The 20,770-nt window shown below is 41.0% G+C and overlaps 1 protein-coding gene across 3 annotated transcripts in view; it reads left to right on the forward strand.

Moving 5' to 3' along the window:
- CTCF (CCCTC-binding factor) overlaps window positions 1–20,770 on the forward strand; it is a 49,269-nt gene that overhangs the window by 10,354 nt on the left and 18,145 nt on the right. For all 3 annotated transcript variants that reach the window (XM_028095147.2, XM_028095161.2, XM_028095156.2), the window contains 2 exons: window positions 17,584–18,373; window positions 18,734–18,904. In XM_028095147.2, the coding sequence (XP_027950948.1) occupies window positions 17,593–18,373; window positions 18,734–18,904 (952 nt within the window). In that variant the 5' untranslated portion in view covers window positions 17,584–17,592. The remainder of the gene's footprint in view (window positions 1–17,583; window positions 18,374–18,733; window positions 18,905–20,770) is intronic.

The following is a 20,770-nucleotide window of genomic DNA, read 5'->3' on the forward strand; positions in this document are numbered from 1 at the left end:
GCAGTAAAGTCTAGACTTCCTGAATAGATTCAAAGCCTTGCCAGAACACTGTTGCAGAAGTGCAGGCAGGAGGGAGGGGCCCGGCAGCCATGTATCTGCCCAAGTGTTAGGAGGAATTGAGGTTGCAGAGGCAATTCTTAGAAGTCTCCTCACTTACATTTGGTCTTAAACTTTTTTTATATCATCCTGATACAATGTTTAGTTAGTATCATCCTGAATAATGTTTAGTTTCATTCTTTGGAAGAGTCTAATAGTTGTGGAACTATACTAAAACCTAAAGAACTCTTTATTTTCTTTACACAGAGATAAACCCTATTAACAGTTTGGTGTGTTCCCCTTTGGGTTTTTTCCCTGCACTTCTGTAAATGGGCATGTACATTATAATACAGTTTGGTGTTTTGTTTTGTTTTGTTTTGTTTTTGTTTTTGTTTTTAGAGAAGGTGAGGGAGAGGGAGAGAGAATCTTAAGCAGGCTCCATACCCAGCGCAGAGCCCAATGCAGGGCTCAGTCTCACGACTCTCAGATCATGACCTGAGCTGAAATCAAGAGTCAGACACTTAACCGACTGAACCACCCAGGCGCCCCCATATGATACAGTTTTAAAGACAAAATATAATTGTGCTATATAAGTATTTTGTAACTACTACATTAAATAAAAACACGTGGGAATATTTCAAACAGTACAAAATGTGTAGTGGAAAGTAATAACTTCTTCCCACCTCTGATCCCTCAGTTTTCTTTCCCAGAGGTAATAAATACTAATTTTTCATATATCCTTCCAGAGAAAATTCTGTGCATGCGTAAACATATGTGTTTGTGTATCCTTTTAAGAAAACACAGATGGTAGCATACTATATACATAGCTTTGGACATTTGAGTTGTTTTCAGTCTTGCTGTTAGAGAAAGATGTTCTAGTAGATATCCTTGCATATACCTCTTTGGGTACTTGTACTAGTGTATTTATAGGATGAATTCATAGAAGTTTAATTGCTTGTATATTCCTAGAAGAGAGAATGGCATGCACAAAGGCCCAGAGGCAGGAGGAGAGAATCCTAGGAAGTTCTGGCTACTGAAAGCAGTTATGAAAGAGTGTATGGGGCTGGATGCAGCTCTGCTGATAGGACCTTAGAGGACCCTGTAGTCCAGGTGAAGGAGTGTAGACTTAAGCTTACAAGTTTTCACAGGGGAGGTTTCAGAATTGAAGTATCCTTGCTGATAATAAATTTCCATCTTAGAAATCTTAGTCCACTGTGTGAAAAATGGTGGTAAGGAAGCAAGAGGGGAAGCAGGAAAACTAGTTGAGAGGCCATTTACATCAGTCCAGGAGAGATGTAATACCTGCCTGACTTAAGGTAGGGGATGTCACCAGAAATGCTATTTGTATAGTTTTTTTTTTTTTAAAGATTTTATTTATTTATTCATGAAAGACAGAGAGAGAGAGAGAGGCAGAGGGAGAAGCAGGCTCCCCAGGAGCAGGGAGCCCGACATGGGACTCGATCCCAGGACCCTGGGATCACGACCTGAGCCGAAGGCAGACGCTTAACCATCTGAGCCACCCAGGCGCCCGTATTTGTATAGTTTTATTTGTTTCATTTGTTAAACTAAGTTAGAATCCTGTCATGCATCCTCTTTTGTAATCTTTCTTCATGTTATATGTTAATGGACATTTTCCCCATTAGATACCCTATGTTATTTCAAATTACTAGGAATGTAGTTCCTTATTGCTGATTGTTAAGTTTTCTAACCTGTTCCTTTGGGGATAAGTCTTGGTTTTGGCTCTAGCTTTTTGCCTCTAATACTTCATCTCTCCTCTTCCCCATTGTTTGAACTATTTTTATTATAAGAGTAAATGGACTTTGAGTTAAGAGCCAAGTTAATTGTACATTTGAGTGCATAGATTTTGAGCTGTCTAATAACTATTCAGAGTCCTTTTTTGATTCTGTTCTTGACTGTTCTCAGTAGGAGATTTTTGCTGATTGACTTTCAGATAAATGTGTATCTTAGCTAATGGTTAAGTCAGTTATCCTATCAAGTATATAGCTATGGCTTTAAGCATTTATCACCCTAAAATTAAATCCCCTATTTCTTATTTTGAAGGAGGGTAGGTGCCTCCCCAACAAGAAAGGTGGCAAATAGAGTCCTAAAATGTCCTGGATTGGTAAGGGCTTTTGAAGAGCAGATGTCTTGATGTTCTGTGTGCAGGGAGAGTGGGATATACAAATAGTGATTATACCTTGACTTTGAGCAGCCTTTCTAGCTTAAAATATATCCTAATGGAGGGAGGAAAGAGCCAGTCTGGTAGATTATATCTGATGTTTGTGTTTTTGTCTGACACAAAGATTCCTCATTAAATTTCCTGGACTTGAAGGGTGCCTGGGTGGTTCAGTCAGTTAAGCATCTAACTCTTGATTTTGGCTCAGGTCATGATCTCAGGGTCCTGAGATCGAGCCCTGCATGGGGCCCCTTGCTGAGCGTGGTACTACCTACTTAAGATTCTCTCACTCCCCTTCCCTCTGCCCGCCCCCCCCCCAAATTTCCTGGACTTCAGATGTAAATGCCACTTAGTAGAGTGGTGTGCATTAGCCATCTTCATCTAAATAGATTTTAGAGACTTCTTCCTGATTCTTGGTTACAGACAAGTGGACTGCGAAGCTAGGGAACTACCTTTTGCTCCATCCTTTTGTACAACTTTGTTGTATGCACTTGTTAAAATTTCTTGTCTGACTTTTTTAGCTGGGAAGTAAGGGTACTTTCTTGTTCCCTTCTTACCTACAAGGATGAATCTGACTGATAACCTAAAAAAAAGTGTAGAATGTTAAAAACCCAGATGAAATTTTAAGTCATCTGGCAGTCTCTTCATTTTACAGAAAAGAAACCTAAGAGGCAAAGTGATTTTCCTGAGGTTATAGATGTAGGACAGGTGCTTCTACCTTTTTTTATTCTTCCCCATACTGTTTCTGAATAGTCTCTGGGTTTCACAGAATATCCTACTGCTTTTGGTTCTGTAGCTAATTATTAGATACTCGTTTTTTTAGATCTCTTTTGACAGAATTATAAATCTGTGTATATCTATAAAAAAACTAAAGACTATACATTGTTACTACTCTTGAGTATAGTATACCTGTGCACTGGCACAAGTTAGGTTTTTAGTATGTGTCAGAATTTTAACATTGTCACCAACTTTAAAGGTTGTCCATGTGTTCAATACACTATTAGACCCTGACTGTCACTAATATTAAAGCTTGGTATCCAGTACTAGCACTGCTTGGATTTTGAGCTTCTTTACTTTTTTCTTTATAACTCAGGACTTTTTCAGAATCCTTCTGTAGTTTCTCTGTGATAACAAACCATCGTTGGAGGTCAGTGTTGGTTAGCACCTATTTTAGTATTGTCCAGTTGGACCATTGAAAGTTAAAAATTATTTCATCCCACTACGTTTATTTCTTTGTAAGCTCTGGTATAACAACTCTGGCATGGCATGGTCATGATCATGTATCATAGAGCAGGTACAAAATATTTTACATTCACAGAGGTATGTATGTAATTATTCTATAATAATAGAAGGTATCCTAATTACTTTCACTATTTCTTGTGTCTCTGTTTTATTTGTATCTTTAACTTTCTACTCCTACTTAAAATTTTTTGTTGTGAGTATATGTTGAGACTATAAAGTAATATATTATCTTATATATTTTTTTCCTTTCTGGCCCCTTGTCAGACAAGGTCTTTGCTCTTTCTCTCCTTGTCATGTCTTTTGGGTATTTATAAAGATATAATTCCTCCCCCCACCCCGGTCTCTTGGTCAAGCTCTTGCCTTTATCTGCTTTCCTGTATTTGTTCCCATATTTTTAAGGAATAACCAAATCGACAAATTACTTGTTTTCATAAACTAATATTAGTTTAAAGTAACATTCTGTTTCTTCCATTGTTTAAACTTCTGTATCTCTGTTCCTATACACGTATATCCTTTTTCTGTTTTTCAGATTTCTTCTCTTCTGTTGAGTAGCACTTTAGCTATTATCCATACTTCATGCTATTACACTATTGACTCACTAAGAATATTTTATTTTTTTCAATATAACTATTACTTGATCTTTGTTCACAGACCTCATATTGCCATTTATTATCATTATTATACTTTTAGTATGGGTACATTGTTGGATTTAAGCTGTTGGCTTCTGATTTAACACTGACCTTATAGGAGACCCCATTTACCAAATAAAAATGGTCTTGGTTCCACCAGGTAGCCTTCATGAGTGAGTACTGGGTTATAGAGATACTCAGGCATTGGCCACATGGTCACTGAGACACATTGCAAAACCAGGAGTTCACTCTTGTTATGTATATCCATTTTTCTTCTTTTTACTTTTTTCCTGTGTCATGTGTTAAGCTTGTTCATACCGTGTAGAGAGAGATTTTGTGGCTGGTACCCATGGTAGAGGTAAAGCTTTAGGACTTTTTCTTTTCTTTTTTTTTTTTAAGATTTTATTTATTTATTTATTTATTTTAATTTATTTATTTGATACAGAGAGATATAGCGAGAGAGGGAACACAAGCAGGGGGAATGGGAGAGGGAGAAGCAGGCTTCCCACGGAGCAGGGAGCCCGACATGGGGCTTGATCCCAGGACCCTGGGATCATGACTTGAGCCGAAGGCAGACGCTTAACGACTGAGCCACCCAGGTGCCCCAAGATTTTATTTATTTGACAGAGAGAGAGAGACAGTGAGAGAAGGAACACAAGCAGGGGGAATGGGAGAGGGAGAAGCAGGCTTCCTGCTGAGCAGGGAGCCCGACGTGGGGCTCGATCTCAGGACCCTGGGATCACGACCTGAGCCGAAGGCAGACGCTTAACGACTGAACCACCCAGGTGCCCCAAAACTTTAGGACTTCTTTTTTGGGTTGTATATTCCATTACTGCTTATATGGGAATCATACTAGTTTTGAAGTAGACTTTGTAGATTTTTCTCTAAATAAATAAACGAAACAATTATTTGTTCTAAAGAATGAACCAAAAATTCTCATAGTAGAAAACCATGGGTATTTGAGTAGCTTGGACTTATGTAGACCTGTATTTAGGGTGGATAACTATTGTATTCTAGGTCAGTCACTTCCAAGCCATGGTCCGCGGAGGTTCTATATCAATCACTTGGGAACCTTTTGAAATAAAGTCTCTTCCACCCTAGATCTACTGAATCAGAATCTCTAGGATCTATGTATTTTAAGGCTCACCAGGTGATTCTGATAACCATCCAGGTATGGGAACTACTGCTCCGGTAGAATCTACTCCCAAATCCATAGATGTGCCTATTGCATGTTCTATAAATTCTTATTGTGTGTGTGTGTAATCTGTTCCTTTTTATGACATATTTATTCAAGTTGATAGACTTGCTATAGATCCCAGCCTTTCTCATATTCCCAGCAGTGGAAGACTGTAGGACTGCTCCAAAGACAGTGTAACCCTGAGCTGCTTTTGGGGATATGGGCTTGGAGCAAAGCAAAGAGAGATGTGGTAGTTCCTGACATCGTCACCCTTGGGAGCACAAGAAGTGAGGCATTAAGTTGTTGTATGGCAGCAAAACTGTCATTCGAACTATAAAAAAGCAGAGAGGGGCAGCATGTGCTTGGGAAGCAGCTTTCACTTGGTATTGTGGCACTCGTGTGTTGACTCCCAAATAGACTTTGTCTTCTGTTGCATGTGTAAATGTTCAGTAAGTGAAACAGGCTACCCTTACTGAGGAATCAGAACATGGCCTCTGAAGCCAGGTCACACTAATAAACCTGAGATAATTTAGTATGGTTCCACTTAGTTACGTTGAATTTTTTTGCACAGAATTTGACTAATTCCATACATGTTTTTTTCTCCCACTTAGAGTTTCCTCTTTTACATGTTCCTCTCTACTGTAGTTTGCCTGTCAAGGTCCATCTCATCCTTTAAGATCCAGCGTTAGCAGCCGTCTTTTACCCACTTAAGCCATCCTTTGTGCCGGGGTGGTGGGAAGTATGTTAATCCCTATTACAGCACTCATCACGCTACCCTGGGCCCTTAAACAGTGTGGGGTTAGGGACGCTAGTGCCCTCCACGCCCCAACCTCCCAACTTGAAAATCTGGGTATTACTTATAACTCCCAAAAAACTTAACTACTAACAGCCTACTGTTGACCAAGAGCCTCACTAATGATCTAAACAGTTGATTAAAGCATTTTGCATGTTACGTGTGTTATATACTGTGTTCTTAAAATCGTGGGAACTTGGGGTTACTATTTCTTGAGAAGAGTGTATAGCCTTCTAATGTTCTCAGGAAGTAAGTTGGGATTTCTTAGCAATCAGTTGTCCCTTGTAAAGGACAGTAGTATATTAAAAAGTTGTGGTAGTTTGGGCGCCTGGGTGGCTCAGTTGGTTAAGCGACTGCCTTCGGCTCAGGTCATGATCCTGGAGTCCCGGGATCGAGTCCCGCATCGGGCTTCCTGCTCAGCGGGGAGTCTGCTTCTCCCTCTGACCCTCTTCCCTCTCGTGCTTTCTATCTCTCATTCTCTCTCTCTCTCAAATAAATAAATAAAATCTTTAAAAAAAAAAAGTTGTGGTAGTTTTATTTGTAGACTACTAGAAATCATCCTTTTCTACTATCTTATTCTCCATATCCATCTTTTATTTTTAGTACATACGTATTTTATAACTGATCTCCCCAAAGGACTAAACTCTGTATTGAGGAGTATAAAAGGTTATTTTAGTTGATTTCCTTTGGAAAATATCTGACATATTGCCTGTTCAGCCATCATCTAGGTGATAATTACTAAATCTTACTGTCAACACTAGTGTAGTCACAGTTAGCCTTTATTTAAAAAAACTTTTTTTTTCAGCTGGAACATATTTATTGAGTACCTACAGTGCATGATACAAGTGCATTTTATTAGTTTTTAGAATTTTAAGTAAGCTCTGCGTGCATTGTGGGTCTTGAACTCATGACCCTGACATCAAGAGTCACATGCTCTACTGACTGAGCTAGCCAGGTGCCCCTAGCCTTTATTTTTATGTGGCAGGATTTTTTAAATCTAACCTATAATTGTGTTGTTAAGACTTTTTATTTTTCTTGGGCGCCTGGGTGGCTCAGTTGGTTAAGCAACTGCCTTCGGCTCAGGTCATGATCCTGGAGTCCCGGGATCGAGTCCCGCATCGGGCTCCCTGCTCAGCAGGGAGTCTGCTTCTCCCTCTGACCCTCCCCCCTCTCATGTGCGCGCGCGCTCTCTCTCTCTCTCTCTCTCTCTCTCTCTCTCTCTCTCTCTCTCTCTCTCTCTCATTCTCGCTCTCTCAAATAAATAAATAAAATCTTAAAAAAAAGACTTTTTATTTTTCTTTATTTAAGAAATGACACACACAAAAGAAATGACACAGACAACAATAAAGGAAATAAATTCATATAATTAAGCTTCCACTTAGCATACAATAGTTTGTTTTTCCATATTCCCTTCCTGCTCTTGTCATGGGCTGGAAACATCGATATGTATTTGATGTGACAGTAAAATCAATATTGAGTGTCTGCTGTTTACATAACACTGTCTTGTATTTATTGCTGTAGAGGATACAGAAGTAAAAGGCATAGTTCCTCCCCTCAACAAGCTAATAAGACTATTTGAGGAAAAGACAAACAGAATAGTGTACTATAGTGAAAACCAGACAAACATGAAGTCAGTTTGCACTTAAGAAGATGTGATTTAGGGACGCCTGGGTGGCTCAGTTGGTTAAGCTTCTGCCTTCAGCTCAGGTCATGATCCCAGGGTCCTGGGATTGAGCTCTTTGCTCAGTGGGGAGCCTGCTTCTCCCTCTGCCTGCTGCTCCCCCTGCTTGTGCTCTCTTTCTGACAGAATCTTTAAAAAACATGGGGGAGAAAAAAGATGTGATTAGGGGATCACTTGAGCTGGGAGGGGACAAGACAATAGGCACTTGTTTAGAAGATGCCCAGAAGGTGAGGTTGGGTGGGTGGAAAGGATGGGAACAAACTGTATAGAGTTCTGAGAGTGGACCTAAAGAGTTTGGAGTTGACGGGCGCCTGGCTGGCTTAGTCTGTAGAGCATGCAACTTTTTTTTTTTTAAGATTTTATTTATTTATTTGACAGAGCGAGAGACAGTGAAAGAGAGAACACAAGGCAGGGGGAAGTGGGAGAGGGAGAAGCAGGCTTCCCGCTGAGCAGGGAGCCCGATGTGGGGCTTGATCCCAGGACCCTGGGATCGTGACCTGAGCCGAAGGCAGACACTTAACGACTGAGCCACCCAGGCGCCCCGAGCATGCAACTCTTAATGTCAGGGTCATGAGTTTGAGCCCCACATTGGGCATGGAGATTACTTTAGAAGAAAAGAAAGTTTGGAGTGATTCAGTAAGCCTCAACCACCATGAGTTTTTGCACCTCACTTCAGAAAGAAAGTTTGATCAGGCAGCAGTGTGCTGGACAGACTAGTAAAGAGTAAAGTCTGGGATGCTGTTGTTCCTTTTTGGCTCTTTTTCTCTTTCTTTCCTAGAATTGGTTAGTCACCAGGTTCTGTCCATTGGTTGCTACCTTCATCCTACTGAAATTCAGTTATCAGAGAAGACATTTTAGTGGGGAACATTTATGTAAGGTTTGTGATTAGATTTCTAGGAAACTGGGGCACCTGAGTGGCTCATTCGATTAAGTGTCCGCCTTCAGCTTGGATCATGGTCCCAGGGTCCTGGGATCAAGCCCCTCATTGGGCTCCCTGGTTGGTGGGGAGTCTGCTTCTCCCTCTTCCTCTACCCCCCCCTTATGCGCACACACGCTCTTTCTTTCTATCTCTCTCAAATAAAATCTTTAAAAAAAGAATTCTAGAAAACTGAAAGGTTATATATTTGTTTGGCTAACATGTATTCATTACCCTCTGGGGTGGAGGATCCAGAGGAGCACAGTAGCCAGGCTTTGTGTGTGCATTGTTCTGTTGAATCTTTATGACAGCCTGTGAAGTGGCTACCATCACTGTCCGTTTTGTACAAAAGGAAACAGAAGCACAGAAGGGTAACATATCTCACTCCATGTCACACTCCTAGTTAAGTAGAGGAACCAAAATTGGGATGCAGGTTTCTGGCTTGGGGTGGGGGGTGGCATAAGCTTTTAATGACTATTCCATTCTGCTTCTCCTGTCCCTTCCCTCCTTTTTTTAATATGGAATGAGCATTTTCCTCATATTAGGCATTATATTGAAATGTAATTTTTCAGTGTCTGCATAATATTCCACTTTGTGGATATGTCATTTTCCAGGTTTTAACTATTCACCTATGGTGGTATGTCTAAGTTGTTTATAATTAGTCCCTTTGATTAATAATATCCTTATAGTCGGGCTCCTGGCTGGCTCAGTCAGAAGAGCATGCGACTCTTGATCTCTTGGGGTCCTGAGTTTGGACCCCACATTGGGTATAGAGATTACTTAAATAAATAAAATGTAAAATAATGTCCTTATAATCTTGATGTTCATCTCTGATTATTTCTGGACATAAAGTGGAGTTACTGGATCACAATTTGAATATTTTAAAAATTCTTGATTCATATCATCAGTTACCTTGCTGATTTCATGGCAGCATGACCAACATTAGGGACTATCCTTTAAAACAGTTGTAGCAGTTTAATAGAGATAATGTTTGTCATATTATTTTAATTTGCTTTTTTGTGTGATTTAGTGTTAAAGAGGTTCTTTCTCCTTTCTCTCTCTATTTTTTTTAATTCATCTGCCCTTTTTTTTTGGTCATTTATATCTTTTGTCCAGCTTTTTCTTTCAGTGTTCATCTTTTCCTTAGAAATTTGACAATCATATGATAAGGTTGTTAATCCTTTGTCACATATGTTACAAATACTTTTTTTCTGTTGACCATTTTCTTTTTAATTTTGTTCAGTGTTTTTTTTAATAAGAATTTTTTTTAGGGATTTTATTTATTTGACAGAGAGAGACACAGCGAGAGGGGGAACCCAGGTGGGGAAGAGGGAGAAGCAGGCTTCCCACTGAGCAGGGAGCCCGATGCGGGGCTCGATCCCAGGATCATGACCTGAGCCAAAGGCAGACGCTTAACGGCTGAGCCACCCAGGTGCCCCAAGAATTTTTTTTTAAGGTGGTCAAAACTTCAGTAATTTACTCCATTATTTCTGTGTCTTAGCACAAAACCTCCCTCATTCTGAGATCAGAATGATATTCTGATATTCACCTATATCTTTTTTCAAGGTGGGTTTTTTTTGTTGTGTTGTTTTTATTTTTTTTTAAGATTTTTTATTTATTTGTCAGAGAGAGAGAACACAAGCATGGGGAGCATCATGCACAGGGGTAAGCAGGCTCCCCGCTGAGCAAGGAGTCTGACACGGGACTTGATCCCAGGACTCTGGGATCATGACCTGAGCCGAAGGCAGACGCCTAACCAACTGAGCCACTCAGGTGCCCCATGTTTGGCCTTTATGATCATGGATATAGATAGTAGTGTCCCTGTTTAGTGACACTCCCATTCTTGGGAGAGTTTTGTAATCTTCAAATAGGTCTGCAGATTTTTAGTTGAGGATATTTTTATTTTGATAGGTTTCTTAAGAATGGCATAACTCCCTATGTTTCTGTATTTTGTATGTATTAAATGTATATGTATATACAGTTTTAAGTTTATAGCTCATCGTCTTCCACAAAGAATTTAGAGAAAAGTACAGAAAATATAAATAAGAAATGTTAGGGTACCTGGGTGGCTTAGTTGGTTCTTGATTTTGGCTCAGGGTCATGAGCTCCAATTCTGCATCGGGCTCTGCGCTGGACATTGAGCCTGCTTGGGATTCTGTCTCTCTCTCTCTCTGTCCAGCCCCACTCACTCCCTCTCTCTCTTAAAAAAAAAAAAAGATAAAAGTCAAAACCCTAGAAAGTACAAATTAGAATAGAAAGCTATTATTACATAGCTTGAGAGGAAAAAAACTGATCAAGGTGTGGCCAACTAAAAAAAGTGGTAGCTCACGATCCTGTTACATAGGTCTCAACAATGAAAGAAAAAATTCCTTAGTTGAAGAAAAGCTTTTTCAAGCACGTAACTCGAAAATTTCTCCCATGTATCCTTTAGTGTAAGCCAAGGGCATAATGCCAAAACAGAACTTGGTGAAAGCAGTTCTTCAGGGGATAAGACCATGTGACACAAATATACCCAGCTTTTTTTCTGATGGTCTGGCATAATTCTGGGATAAAGCCTAGACTAGAACGCTGAATTCCACAGAGAGGTCAAGTCAGATCAGGACAGAAAAAGTCTCCTTTGGATTTACCAGTTAAGGGCCATTGCACGCCTTAAGAGAGATTCAGTAGAGAATTTGGGAAACAGAAACCAGACTGGTAAACCAAAGCATGGAAGAGAAATAAAGGAGTGGAGACAGTGTGAGGTTGACCATGAAAGGAATACAGAAATGGCAGATGCTAAATTGTTGAATGCGTTAAAGGAAGTTTTAAGATGTGAAAGATTTGAGCAACAAAGCTGGCAAAGAAGAGACTGAGGCAAGAGGGAGAGGGCTGATCCAGTAGGCTCCCGAGGATGCGGGCCAGGCTGGTGGCTAGGAACAAGGCCAGACCACAAGGGTCCCTGTTACAGGCTAGACCTTTGCATCCTCCCACTCGACCAGTAGGCAGCAAGGGCAGGTAAGTGCTTAGGTGCCAATTTTCCTCTCTGCCGGCCCCGACATTTACAATTGCTAGGATCACCCTGCCACAGTCTGAGGGAACCTTCTCTTTTCCCATCCTAGAAGTTGATCGAATGATTTTTCAAAAAAATGTTCCTGGGGCGCCTGGCTGGCTCAGTTGGTAAAGCATGCACCTCTTATTCTTGGAGTCATGATCAAGTACCATGTTGGGGGTAGAGCTTGCTTGCTTGCTTAATAAATACATACATACATACATACTAAAATTACTGTTTTGTTTTTTTTAAGGTTTTCTTTATTTGAGAGTGAGAGCCCTAGCAGGGGTGAGGGAGAGGGAGGAGCAGGGGAAGAGGGAGAAGCAGACTCCACACTGAGCAGGGAGCCCTATTGGGGTTCCATCCCAGGCCCATGAGATCATGACCCGAGCCAAAAGCAGACACTTAACCAACTGAGTCACCCAGGCACCCCCCAAAATTACTGTTTAAAAATAAGTAAATTGGGGGGAGCACCTGGGTGTCTCAGTTGTTGGATGTCTGCCTTCGGCTTGGGTCGTGATCCCAGGGTCCTGGGATCGAGCCCCGTGTCGGGCTCCCTGCTCAGCGGGAAGCGTGCTTCTCCCTCTCCCATTCCCCCCTGCTTGTGTTCCCTCTCTCACCATCTCTCTCTCTCTCTCTGTCAAATAAATAAAATCTTGGGGCGCCTGGGTGGCTCAGTTGTTAAGTGTCTGCCTTCGGCTCGGGTCATGATCTCAGGGTCCTGGGATCGAGCCCCACATCGGGCTCCCTGCTCGGCGGGAAGCCTGCTTCTCCCTCTCCCACCCCCCCGCTTTTGTTCCCTCTCTCGCTGTGTCTCTGTCAAATAAATAAAATTTTTAATAAATAAAGAAATTAGGGGTGCCTGGGTGGCTCAGTGGTTAAGCGTCTGCCTTCAGCTCAGGTCCTGATCCCAGAGTCCTGGGATCTAGTCCCACATTGGGCTTCTTGCTCAGCAGGGAGCCTGCTTCTCCCTCTGCCTGCAGCTCCCTCCCCCTGCTTGTGCATGTGTGTGTGCTCTCTGACAAATAAATAAATAATATCTTAAAAAATAAATATACTAATTAATTAAACAAATATTTCTAAGCTTCACTTTGTCACCAGGATGACAGAATACAGAAAGGATCTGTTTTTCAGAGGACTAACCTACTTTCTAAGCACCTTTGTTCAGTGATGGATTAGGGACTGCAGTCCAGGTTTCTTTATTCCTTCTCCAGTGCCATTGAGTTGAAGGTGATAGCCACACATCCACATGGAGAGATCTCCTATAGACAGTGAAACTAGGGAATTGCAGATGTGGATTTGAAAGATCTCTGTGGAGACAGCTGAAGTAAAAAGGCTAGCAAATGGGGTGGCTACAGAGAAAGGAACAGAGCCTTGATGTGTTTGGAGGGGTAAGTGGAGTAGTTCTCAGAGACGAAGAGACCTAGGAAAGACAGAGGGAGATAAGAGGCTCATGAAGGAGGAATACAAGTTTCATACTGTCAACTGCCAGAGAAACTGAGATTGGGGATGACGGGAAGGGCTTTGGGTTAGCTGCTGTGGTTCTTGGTACGTGGTGCTTATGGACCAAGCAGAGGGACCACAGAAGGCTAAAGAGGGAATGGAGTCCTTTTTATAAGGATATGTTATGAAGATAGGTGAGCAAAGCCATATACAAGTGTGTTCAAACTAAATGTATGATGTCATCTCATCCCCCTATATCCATAAGGGGGAAAAACACTGAAAAAAAATAAAAGGGCTAGGTGATTATCTCCAGGTATAGGGATTGTGAATAACTTTTTTTCCTTAAGATTTTATTTTTTAAATAATCTCTACACCCAACATGGGGTTTGAACCCACAACCCCAAGATCAAGAGTCCCATGCCTCACTGACTGAGCCAGCCAGGAACCCCTTGAATAACTTAAAAAATATGTATTTTATGTGCTTCACGTTTCAGATTTCTCTAACTAACCTACTTTGATAATCTAAAAAAAAAAAATTGTGTCTGAAAGTAAGTGTAAATCCCTTTTTTGTAGCGTTGGTCCATAAAAATGTTTGAAAAATCTAGAAAGCATGGCTGACTGGAGCAAGGGGAGGGGAGTGTAAGTGTGTTCTTTTTTTTTTTTTAATTCAATTTAATATATAGTGTATTATTAGTTTCAGAGGTAATTTAGTGATTCATCACTTGCCTATAACACCCAGTGCTCATTACATCAAGTGCCCTTCTCTGTGCCCATCACCCAGTTACTCCATCCCCCCACCCACCTCCCCTCCAGCTACCCTTAGTTTGTTTCCTATAGTTAAGAGTCTCTTTGTGTGTTCTGTGTGTGTTGTGTGGCTAAGAGAAACTGAGTGGAGGCAGAGCTGAGTCTGTAGAGGAAGAGAAGAAATGGCTCATAACTGCTAAAGTTGTATGGTATGCTGTAAAGGTACAGGCTAGCAGAGCACAGTCCTTAGGGAGTAGGAAGAGAGACCTGGTCCAGTCTATAGGTTAGTTATTGATTCAGAGGAGAGACTCCCTTCTAAGGGAGAATGTTAGGTAAAGGGATCCACTGCTTGAGGGGATGCTTTTGAGTTTTCTAAGCAGTGTAAGGGAGAGGTGGGTGCCTTTCTACTTTGTAGTTGATTTTTCTCTGTAAAAGCAGCGAAACTCCTGCTTTAAGACCCTGAGTAGAGGCTGATGTTCAGGAACCCTATGCCATGTGTTTTTTCACAGTGAGAGAATACCTTCAGCTCAGCTCCCTGGCAGCACAATTGGTTTCAATTTGTACTCCTTGTACCATTTCTTTTTCTACTTGGTTTATAATTACAGTGATTTCTTTTAGGTTAGACTTGGTTATTTACAAGCAAGTATTTACAAATTATTTATATTTAAAAGTTCTCAAATTCAAGGCAGAGATGGATTTTTTTTTTTGTTCTTCAAATTGTTGTATGCCTCCCAACCCAGCAGAGCTCAGAAATTAAATGTTTTTCCTCCACCAGTTTTACATTTGAGGATATCTAAATAGCTTGGGATTATGTAGTGATTCTCTGGCAGGGTCAGCATTAGCATTTATGTCTTATGAATTTTTTGTTCTTTGTGCTTTGGTTTTTTTCCCAAGAATGTCACCAAGGTAGGTGGGCTTTTTCTCTGTTCCCTAACTCCAACATTTGAAATTACCCATCTTTGTTGGGGTACTAATTTTGGGACCTTCCTGGCCTGAAAACGCTTTTAAAAAATCTGTGAAGAGCAATGGTATAAAGTAGTACTTCTCAGACGTTAGTGTAGGAAACCACTTGGAGATCTATTAAATTGCAAATTCTGATTCTGTGGGTCAAGAGGAGAGCCTGAAGAGACACCTAGCTGGCTCATTTGGAAGAGTGTGTGACTCGATCTCAGGGTTGTCAGTTTGAGCCCCATGTTGCGTGTAGAGATTACTTAAATAAATAAAAAACTTAAAAAAAAATAGAATTGCTTAAGAAAAAAGAATAGGGCCTGAAGTTCTGTGCTTCTAACAAGTTCCAGGGTTATGCCATTGCTGCTGGTCCTTGGACCATGCTTCGAGTGACGAAGATATAAAGCAGTGCTGTCCAACACTCCAGCCACATGGGACTGTTGAGAATTTAGTGTGACTAGTTCACACTGGTTATGTAGAGTTCTCCAAACCTACCTTCTTTTACCTTAAACATTGTACCTGTTCTGTCCCTTAAGTTAGATAGTAACCCCTTAGGGGCGCCTGGCTGGCTCAGGCAGAAGAGCATGCGACTCTTGATCTTGGGGTTGTGAGTTTGAGCCCCACCTTGGGTATAGAGATTACTTAAATAAACTTTTAAAATAAAATAGATAGTAATTCATTGAATGCAGGACCAGGTCTCACCCGTCCGTCTGTAGTCTTTTTCCTGCCTTTGTAGGTGGTTCTGAGTGCCAACATGTGTACAGTGTTAAGGTGTCCAGACAGAGAATTGGAGACATGTGTCTCTCATAGAAGTAGCAAAATATTTGTGTAAGACTAGGGCAAGGACACAAAACACTTTAATTTTGAATTAATCTTGTATATACTTAAGTTAAATTATTCTGTGAATTAGATGATTGTTCAGACCCATTTTACTGTTAGGTGTCTAGGTACTTTTGGTACTCACAAGATTTAAGAGCCAGAAACTATGAATTGGCTCTTTTTTCTTTTCCAGTTTTTTTAATATGTTCAGTTAGCAGTTGAGTATCTACCAACCTGGGCATAGTGCTGAGGAGCAGAAATGACTTGTTATACATGGTCCCTGTCCTCAAGGAATTCATGATCTCACAGAGGAGAGATGCATGAATGTCAAGTTGATGGTATAACACAGGAGGTAGTGTTGTGTGGTAGCCACAATCAGGACCATTGGAGTCTGGATCCAAGGTCTGATTCTGGCTCGAAAAAAACAGGGTGAGAAAACACTGACAGGGTATTTTCTAAGGTAGAATTTAGCTAAAAATAGCAAGGCCCTCTGCCAGTGTTTTTATTAATAGATACAGGAAATGTAAAGGATTTAAACTAGTTTTGTTAATAATTCTTTAATATCAAATATCCAGAACTGGGAAAAAAAATCCAGAGTTGAATCTAATTGCTCATGTCCTATTTTTTTAAATCGTTTGTTGGTTTGAATCAGGATCCAAAAAGATCCATATGTTGTGATTGCTGTATTTCTTTATTTTTTTTTTAAGATTTTATTTATTTATATGACACACACACAGAGCACAAGCAGGGGGAGTGGCAGGGAGAGGGAGAAGCAGGCTTCCCGCTGAAAGGAGCCTGATACGGGCTTGATCCCAGGACCCTGGAATCATGACCTGAGCTGAAGGCAGACGCTTAACCAACTGAGCCACTCAGGTGCCCCTGCTGTATTCCTTTAAAGATTTATTTATTTGAGAGAGGGAGCACGTGTGCACATTTGCGAGCCAGGGGAGGGGCAGAAGGACACAGAGTCTCAAGCAGACTCCCCACTGAGTGCAGAGCCCTACACCCCGGCTTGATCCCAGGACCCTGAGATCACGACCTGAGTTGAAATCAAGAGCTCAACTGACTGAGCCACCCAGGTGCCCCAGTACTGTATTTCTTACATCTCTTTTGTCTATCAGGGTTTCTCAGCCTCAGCACTATTGACGTTTGCAGACCAATAAATCTTTGTTGTGGAGGACTGAAACTGTGCATAGCAGGATATTTAGTGACATCTTTGGCCTCTACCCACTAGATGCTAGTAGCACACCCACCTCGGTAGTGACAACCAGAAATGTCACAGGCCTTGCCAAATGCCCCCTGGAGGCAAAGTCACCAGGTTGAGAACCATTGATACGTACATTCTCCCTCTATTCTTTCCATTTTTTGTCTTGGTGATTTATCTGCAGAAGAAACTGGGTAGTTAATCCTGCAGAGTTGCCGTACTGATTTCATCCTGGTAGTGTAATTTAACGTACTCTCACACCAGGGCACCTGGGTGGCTCAGTTGGTTAAGCATCTGACTTTGGCTCAGGTCATGATCTCGGGGTTCCTGGAATCAAGCCCTTCATCAGGCTCTTTGCTCAGCAGGGAGTCTGCTTCTTCCTCTCCCTTCCCCCTGCTCATATGCACATGCTCTTTCTCTCAAATAAATAATCTTTTAAAAAGAAACATATTCTGTCACCAATTTCCTGTTAATTAGTGGTTGGCTCTAGAGACTTGATGAGTTTCAGATTTTTTGTTTTGTTTAATAAGACTGCTTCATAGGTGGTAGTTTGTTCTTCCATCAGGAGGTACATAATATCTGTTGTGTCTTTTTGAATATTAACAACCATTTATTTCCTAATTCATTTTTCAAGGGTCATTTTCTTTTAAAATGTATGTATTTTCATTTAGACAAGCTTTATTTTAAATAACCGTCTGTGGAATGAATGAATGGATGAATAACAATCTGTGTTCTTCCTTAATAAAGGAAGGGGAAATGGAAGGTGAGGCGGTTGAAGCCATTGTGGAAGAGTCTGAAACTTTCATTAAAGGAAAGGAAAGAAAGACTTACCAGAGACGCCGGGAAGGGGGCCAGGAAGAGGACACTTGTCACCTGCCCCAGAACCAGACTGATGGGGGTGAGGTGGTCCAGGACGTCAATAGCAGTGTACAGATGGTAATGATGGAACAGCTGGATCCCACCCTTCTTCAGATGAAGACTGAAGTAATGGAGGGTACAGTCGCTCCAGAAGCAGAGGCTGCTGTGGACGATACCCAGATCATAACCTTGCAGGTTGTAAATATGGAGGAACAGCCCATAAACATAGGAGAGCTTCAGCTTGTCCAAGTACCCGTTCCCGTGACTGTACCTGTTGCCACCACTTCGGTAGAAGAACTTCAGGGGGCTTACGAGAATGAAGTGTCTAAAGAGGGCCTTGCAGAAAGCGAACCCATGATATGTCATACCTTACCTTTGCCTGAAGGATTTCAAGTGGTGAAAGTAGGGGCCAATGGAGAGGTGGAGACGCTAGAGCAAGGGGAACTTCCGCCTCAAGAAGATCCTAGTTGGCAAAAAGACCCAGATTATCAGCCGCCAGCCAAAAAAACAAAGAAAACCAAAAAGAGCAAACTGCGTTACACAGAGGAGGGCAAAGATGTGGATGTGTCTGTCTACGATTTTGAGGAAGAGCAGCAGGAGGGTCTGCTATCGGAGGTTAATGCAGAGAAAGTGGTTGGTAACATGAAGCCTCCAAAACCAACAAAAATTAAAAAGAAAGGTAAAATGAGTTTATCCATTATATTCTCATAAAATCATTTTGGGATAAAGCAAATAACACAGGGTATATGCAAATTATTTTATAGTAAATGGGTTTTTTGTTTTGTTTTGTTTTTAAGATCGTGAGCTGGGTACCAGTCCTTTTTAGCCAGTCTAAAAGTTTTTCCAAATTCAGTATTTTTTAAGTCCTGAAGACAAAGAAGTAAATCTATTAGTGGCATGAAATAATAACGATTTAATATGACTTAGATTGGATTTAGTTAAAAAAGGCTAATGAAATTTATTTGTAGAAATTTAACATTAGGATTAAACTTAACAGTTTGAAACCTTGCAAGAAGTAAGTGTTTTGTTTTTCATATAGGTGTAAAGAAGACATTCCAGTGTGAGCTGTGCAGTTATACATGTCCACGGCGTTCAAATTTGGATCGTCACATGAAAAGTCACACTGATGAGAGACCACACAAGTGCCATCTCTGTGGCAGGGCATTCAGAACAGTCACCCTCCTGAGGAATCACCTTAACACACACACAGGTGCTGGATATGAATGTTGGGGGCTACAGCATAGCAAAGGTTAAAACTTGGGTTTTAAGTATCATCCAAGGTGGTTCTGGTGGGAAGTTAAAGAAGAGTGATTTTTGTTCTTTCTTATGTTGTAATCCTGATTTATTATAAGCAGATGAATTTGTAGGCAAATGTAAAGAAAATCTAGTGGAAAATAATCCAAACTGTTTAGGTATGGTGATCCAGAAAAAAATTATGGAGGTTAACCTGTAATATTTCCTAAAGGACATCACCATCCGCGTTGCCAAGGTTTTAACATCAGTGACAAAAAATGACGCCCGAAATTCCCGGGCAACAATTGCCAGGCACTATAAGGATGAACATTAGAAATAGCAATGCAATTCTTTGTAAAAGCCATGGTTTCTGGTTGTTTCACTTCAACAAAGGTAAGTAATTCATAATCTCAGAATGGAAAGTTTAAGGCGTTACTCTAGCAATTCAGACACTTATTCATTTGTGCTCCATACATTAATACTCTTTTTTAAGATTTTATTTATTTATTTGACAGCGCACAAACAGGGGAAGCAGCAGGCAGAGAGGGGGAGAAGCAGACTCCCTGCTGAGCATGGAGCCCAATGTGGGGCTCGATCCCAGGACCCTAGGATCATGACCTGAGCCAAAGGCATACGCTTAACCGACTGAGCCACCCAGGCACCCCCATACTTAATATTCTATGTTAGTGTCATGTTGGCTGTGATCAGGTCTCAGGAGTCACTAAAGTGGAGGGACTGTGCAGGAGCTCTCTTTAGGTTCTCTTCTGGGCTCTTTGCTCTTTCAATATTGGCATTTGGCTCTAAGTGCTGATAGAAACTTCTCTCACACGGTTCTTCATGCAGAGTAGCTTTCCTCTATCCAGATTCTCCACTAAACACAGCTCTTGTTTTTGATTTGATGTGCTGGTAGTCTACTGAGCATGAGCAAGTTGAGTTTGGCCTGTAAGCAATATGTTGTGGATTAGTATATTCTTTGCTAATATGATCTGGTCACTTTTCATTATTTCCCTGCTTTCTACTCAAGACACTTGATAGTATATTTTATTTGGTAGTTTTGAAGACACTGTGAAAGGGCATATGACTAGGTAAAAGCATTTGGCCACATAATAGGACTTCCTAAAATGGGAGTGGTTGATGTGGGCACTGTATGTCATGGTCTAGTCCTCAGCTTTGAAAATAAGAGTGTGGTCTGTCTAGTCACTCAGAGCTAATTTGGCAGGACTGATTCATACTAATCAAACCCTCAAGGGTCAGATGGAATCAGAGTTTATGGTGAGGAATACACCTTTTCCTTTTCTGGATGCAGTTGTATTGCATTCTAGGGGATACCCTTGCCTATATCAAGAAGATGTAGCAATTGAATGATGACTTGGTAAGCATGGATCTGAGTAGAGGGACATATGCAATCATGTGGTACAACCCAGTGGAAATCTCTGTTGTACAGCAATGTCTGCTTCTTTCCTAATTGCCATGCTTATGTCTACCAGTAGCAGGCCTCTTTCTGTCCCCTAGATAGTACTAGGTAAACATGAGAAATTCTTGGTTTTCAGTTCAGTTTATTCTAACAGAAATGGATCCTGCTTTCTTTCTTGTTAATTGTTGTTTCACTTATCGATCTGTGCTGCCAGAATCTTTTTCATAGACAAGAACTCTGTCCATCACTCCTACATCTCCAGTGATAATAAAGAAGCAAACTGAGCAAATGAACATTCCTTGAAATTTCTTAGTTACTATCATACTTCAATCACACTTCCCTCTTGAGGATTCTGTCCATCTCAGAATCATTTCTGCAGATGGCTAGTCCCATTCATTACATTGTGACTCTTTCTAATTCCGTTCTCAG

Source organism: Eumetopias jubatus, unplaced genomic scaffold (genome assembly GCF_037043125.1).
Source record: "Eumetopias jubatus isolate StellerSeaLion01/CBP00866 unplaced genomic scaffold, mEumJub1_p1.0 scaffold_10, whole genome shotgun sequence".
NCBI classification, from domain to species: domain Eukaryota; kingdom Metazoa; phylum Chordata; class Mammalia; order Carnivora; family Otariidae; genus Eumetopias; species Eumetopias jubatus.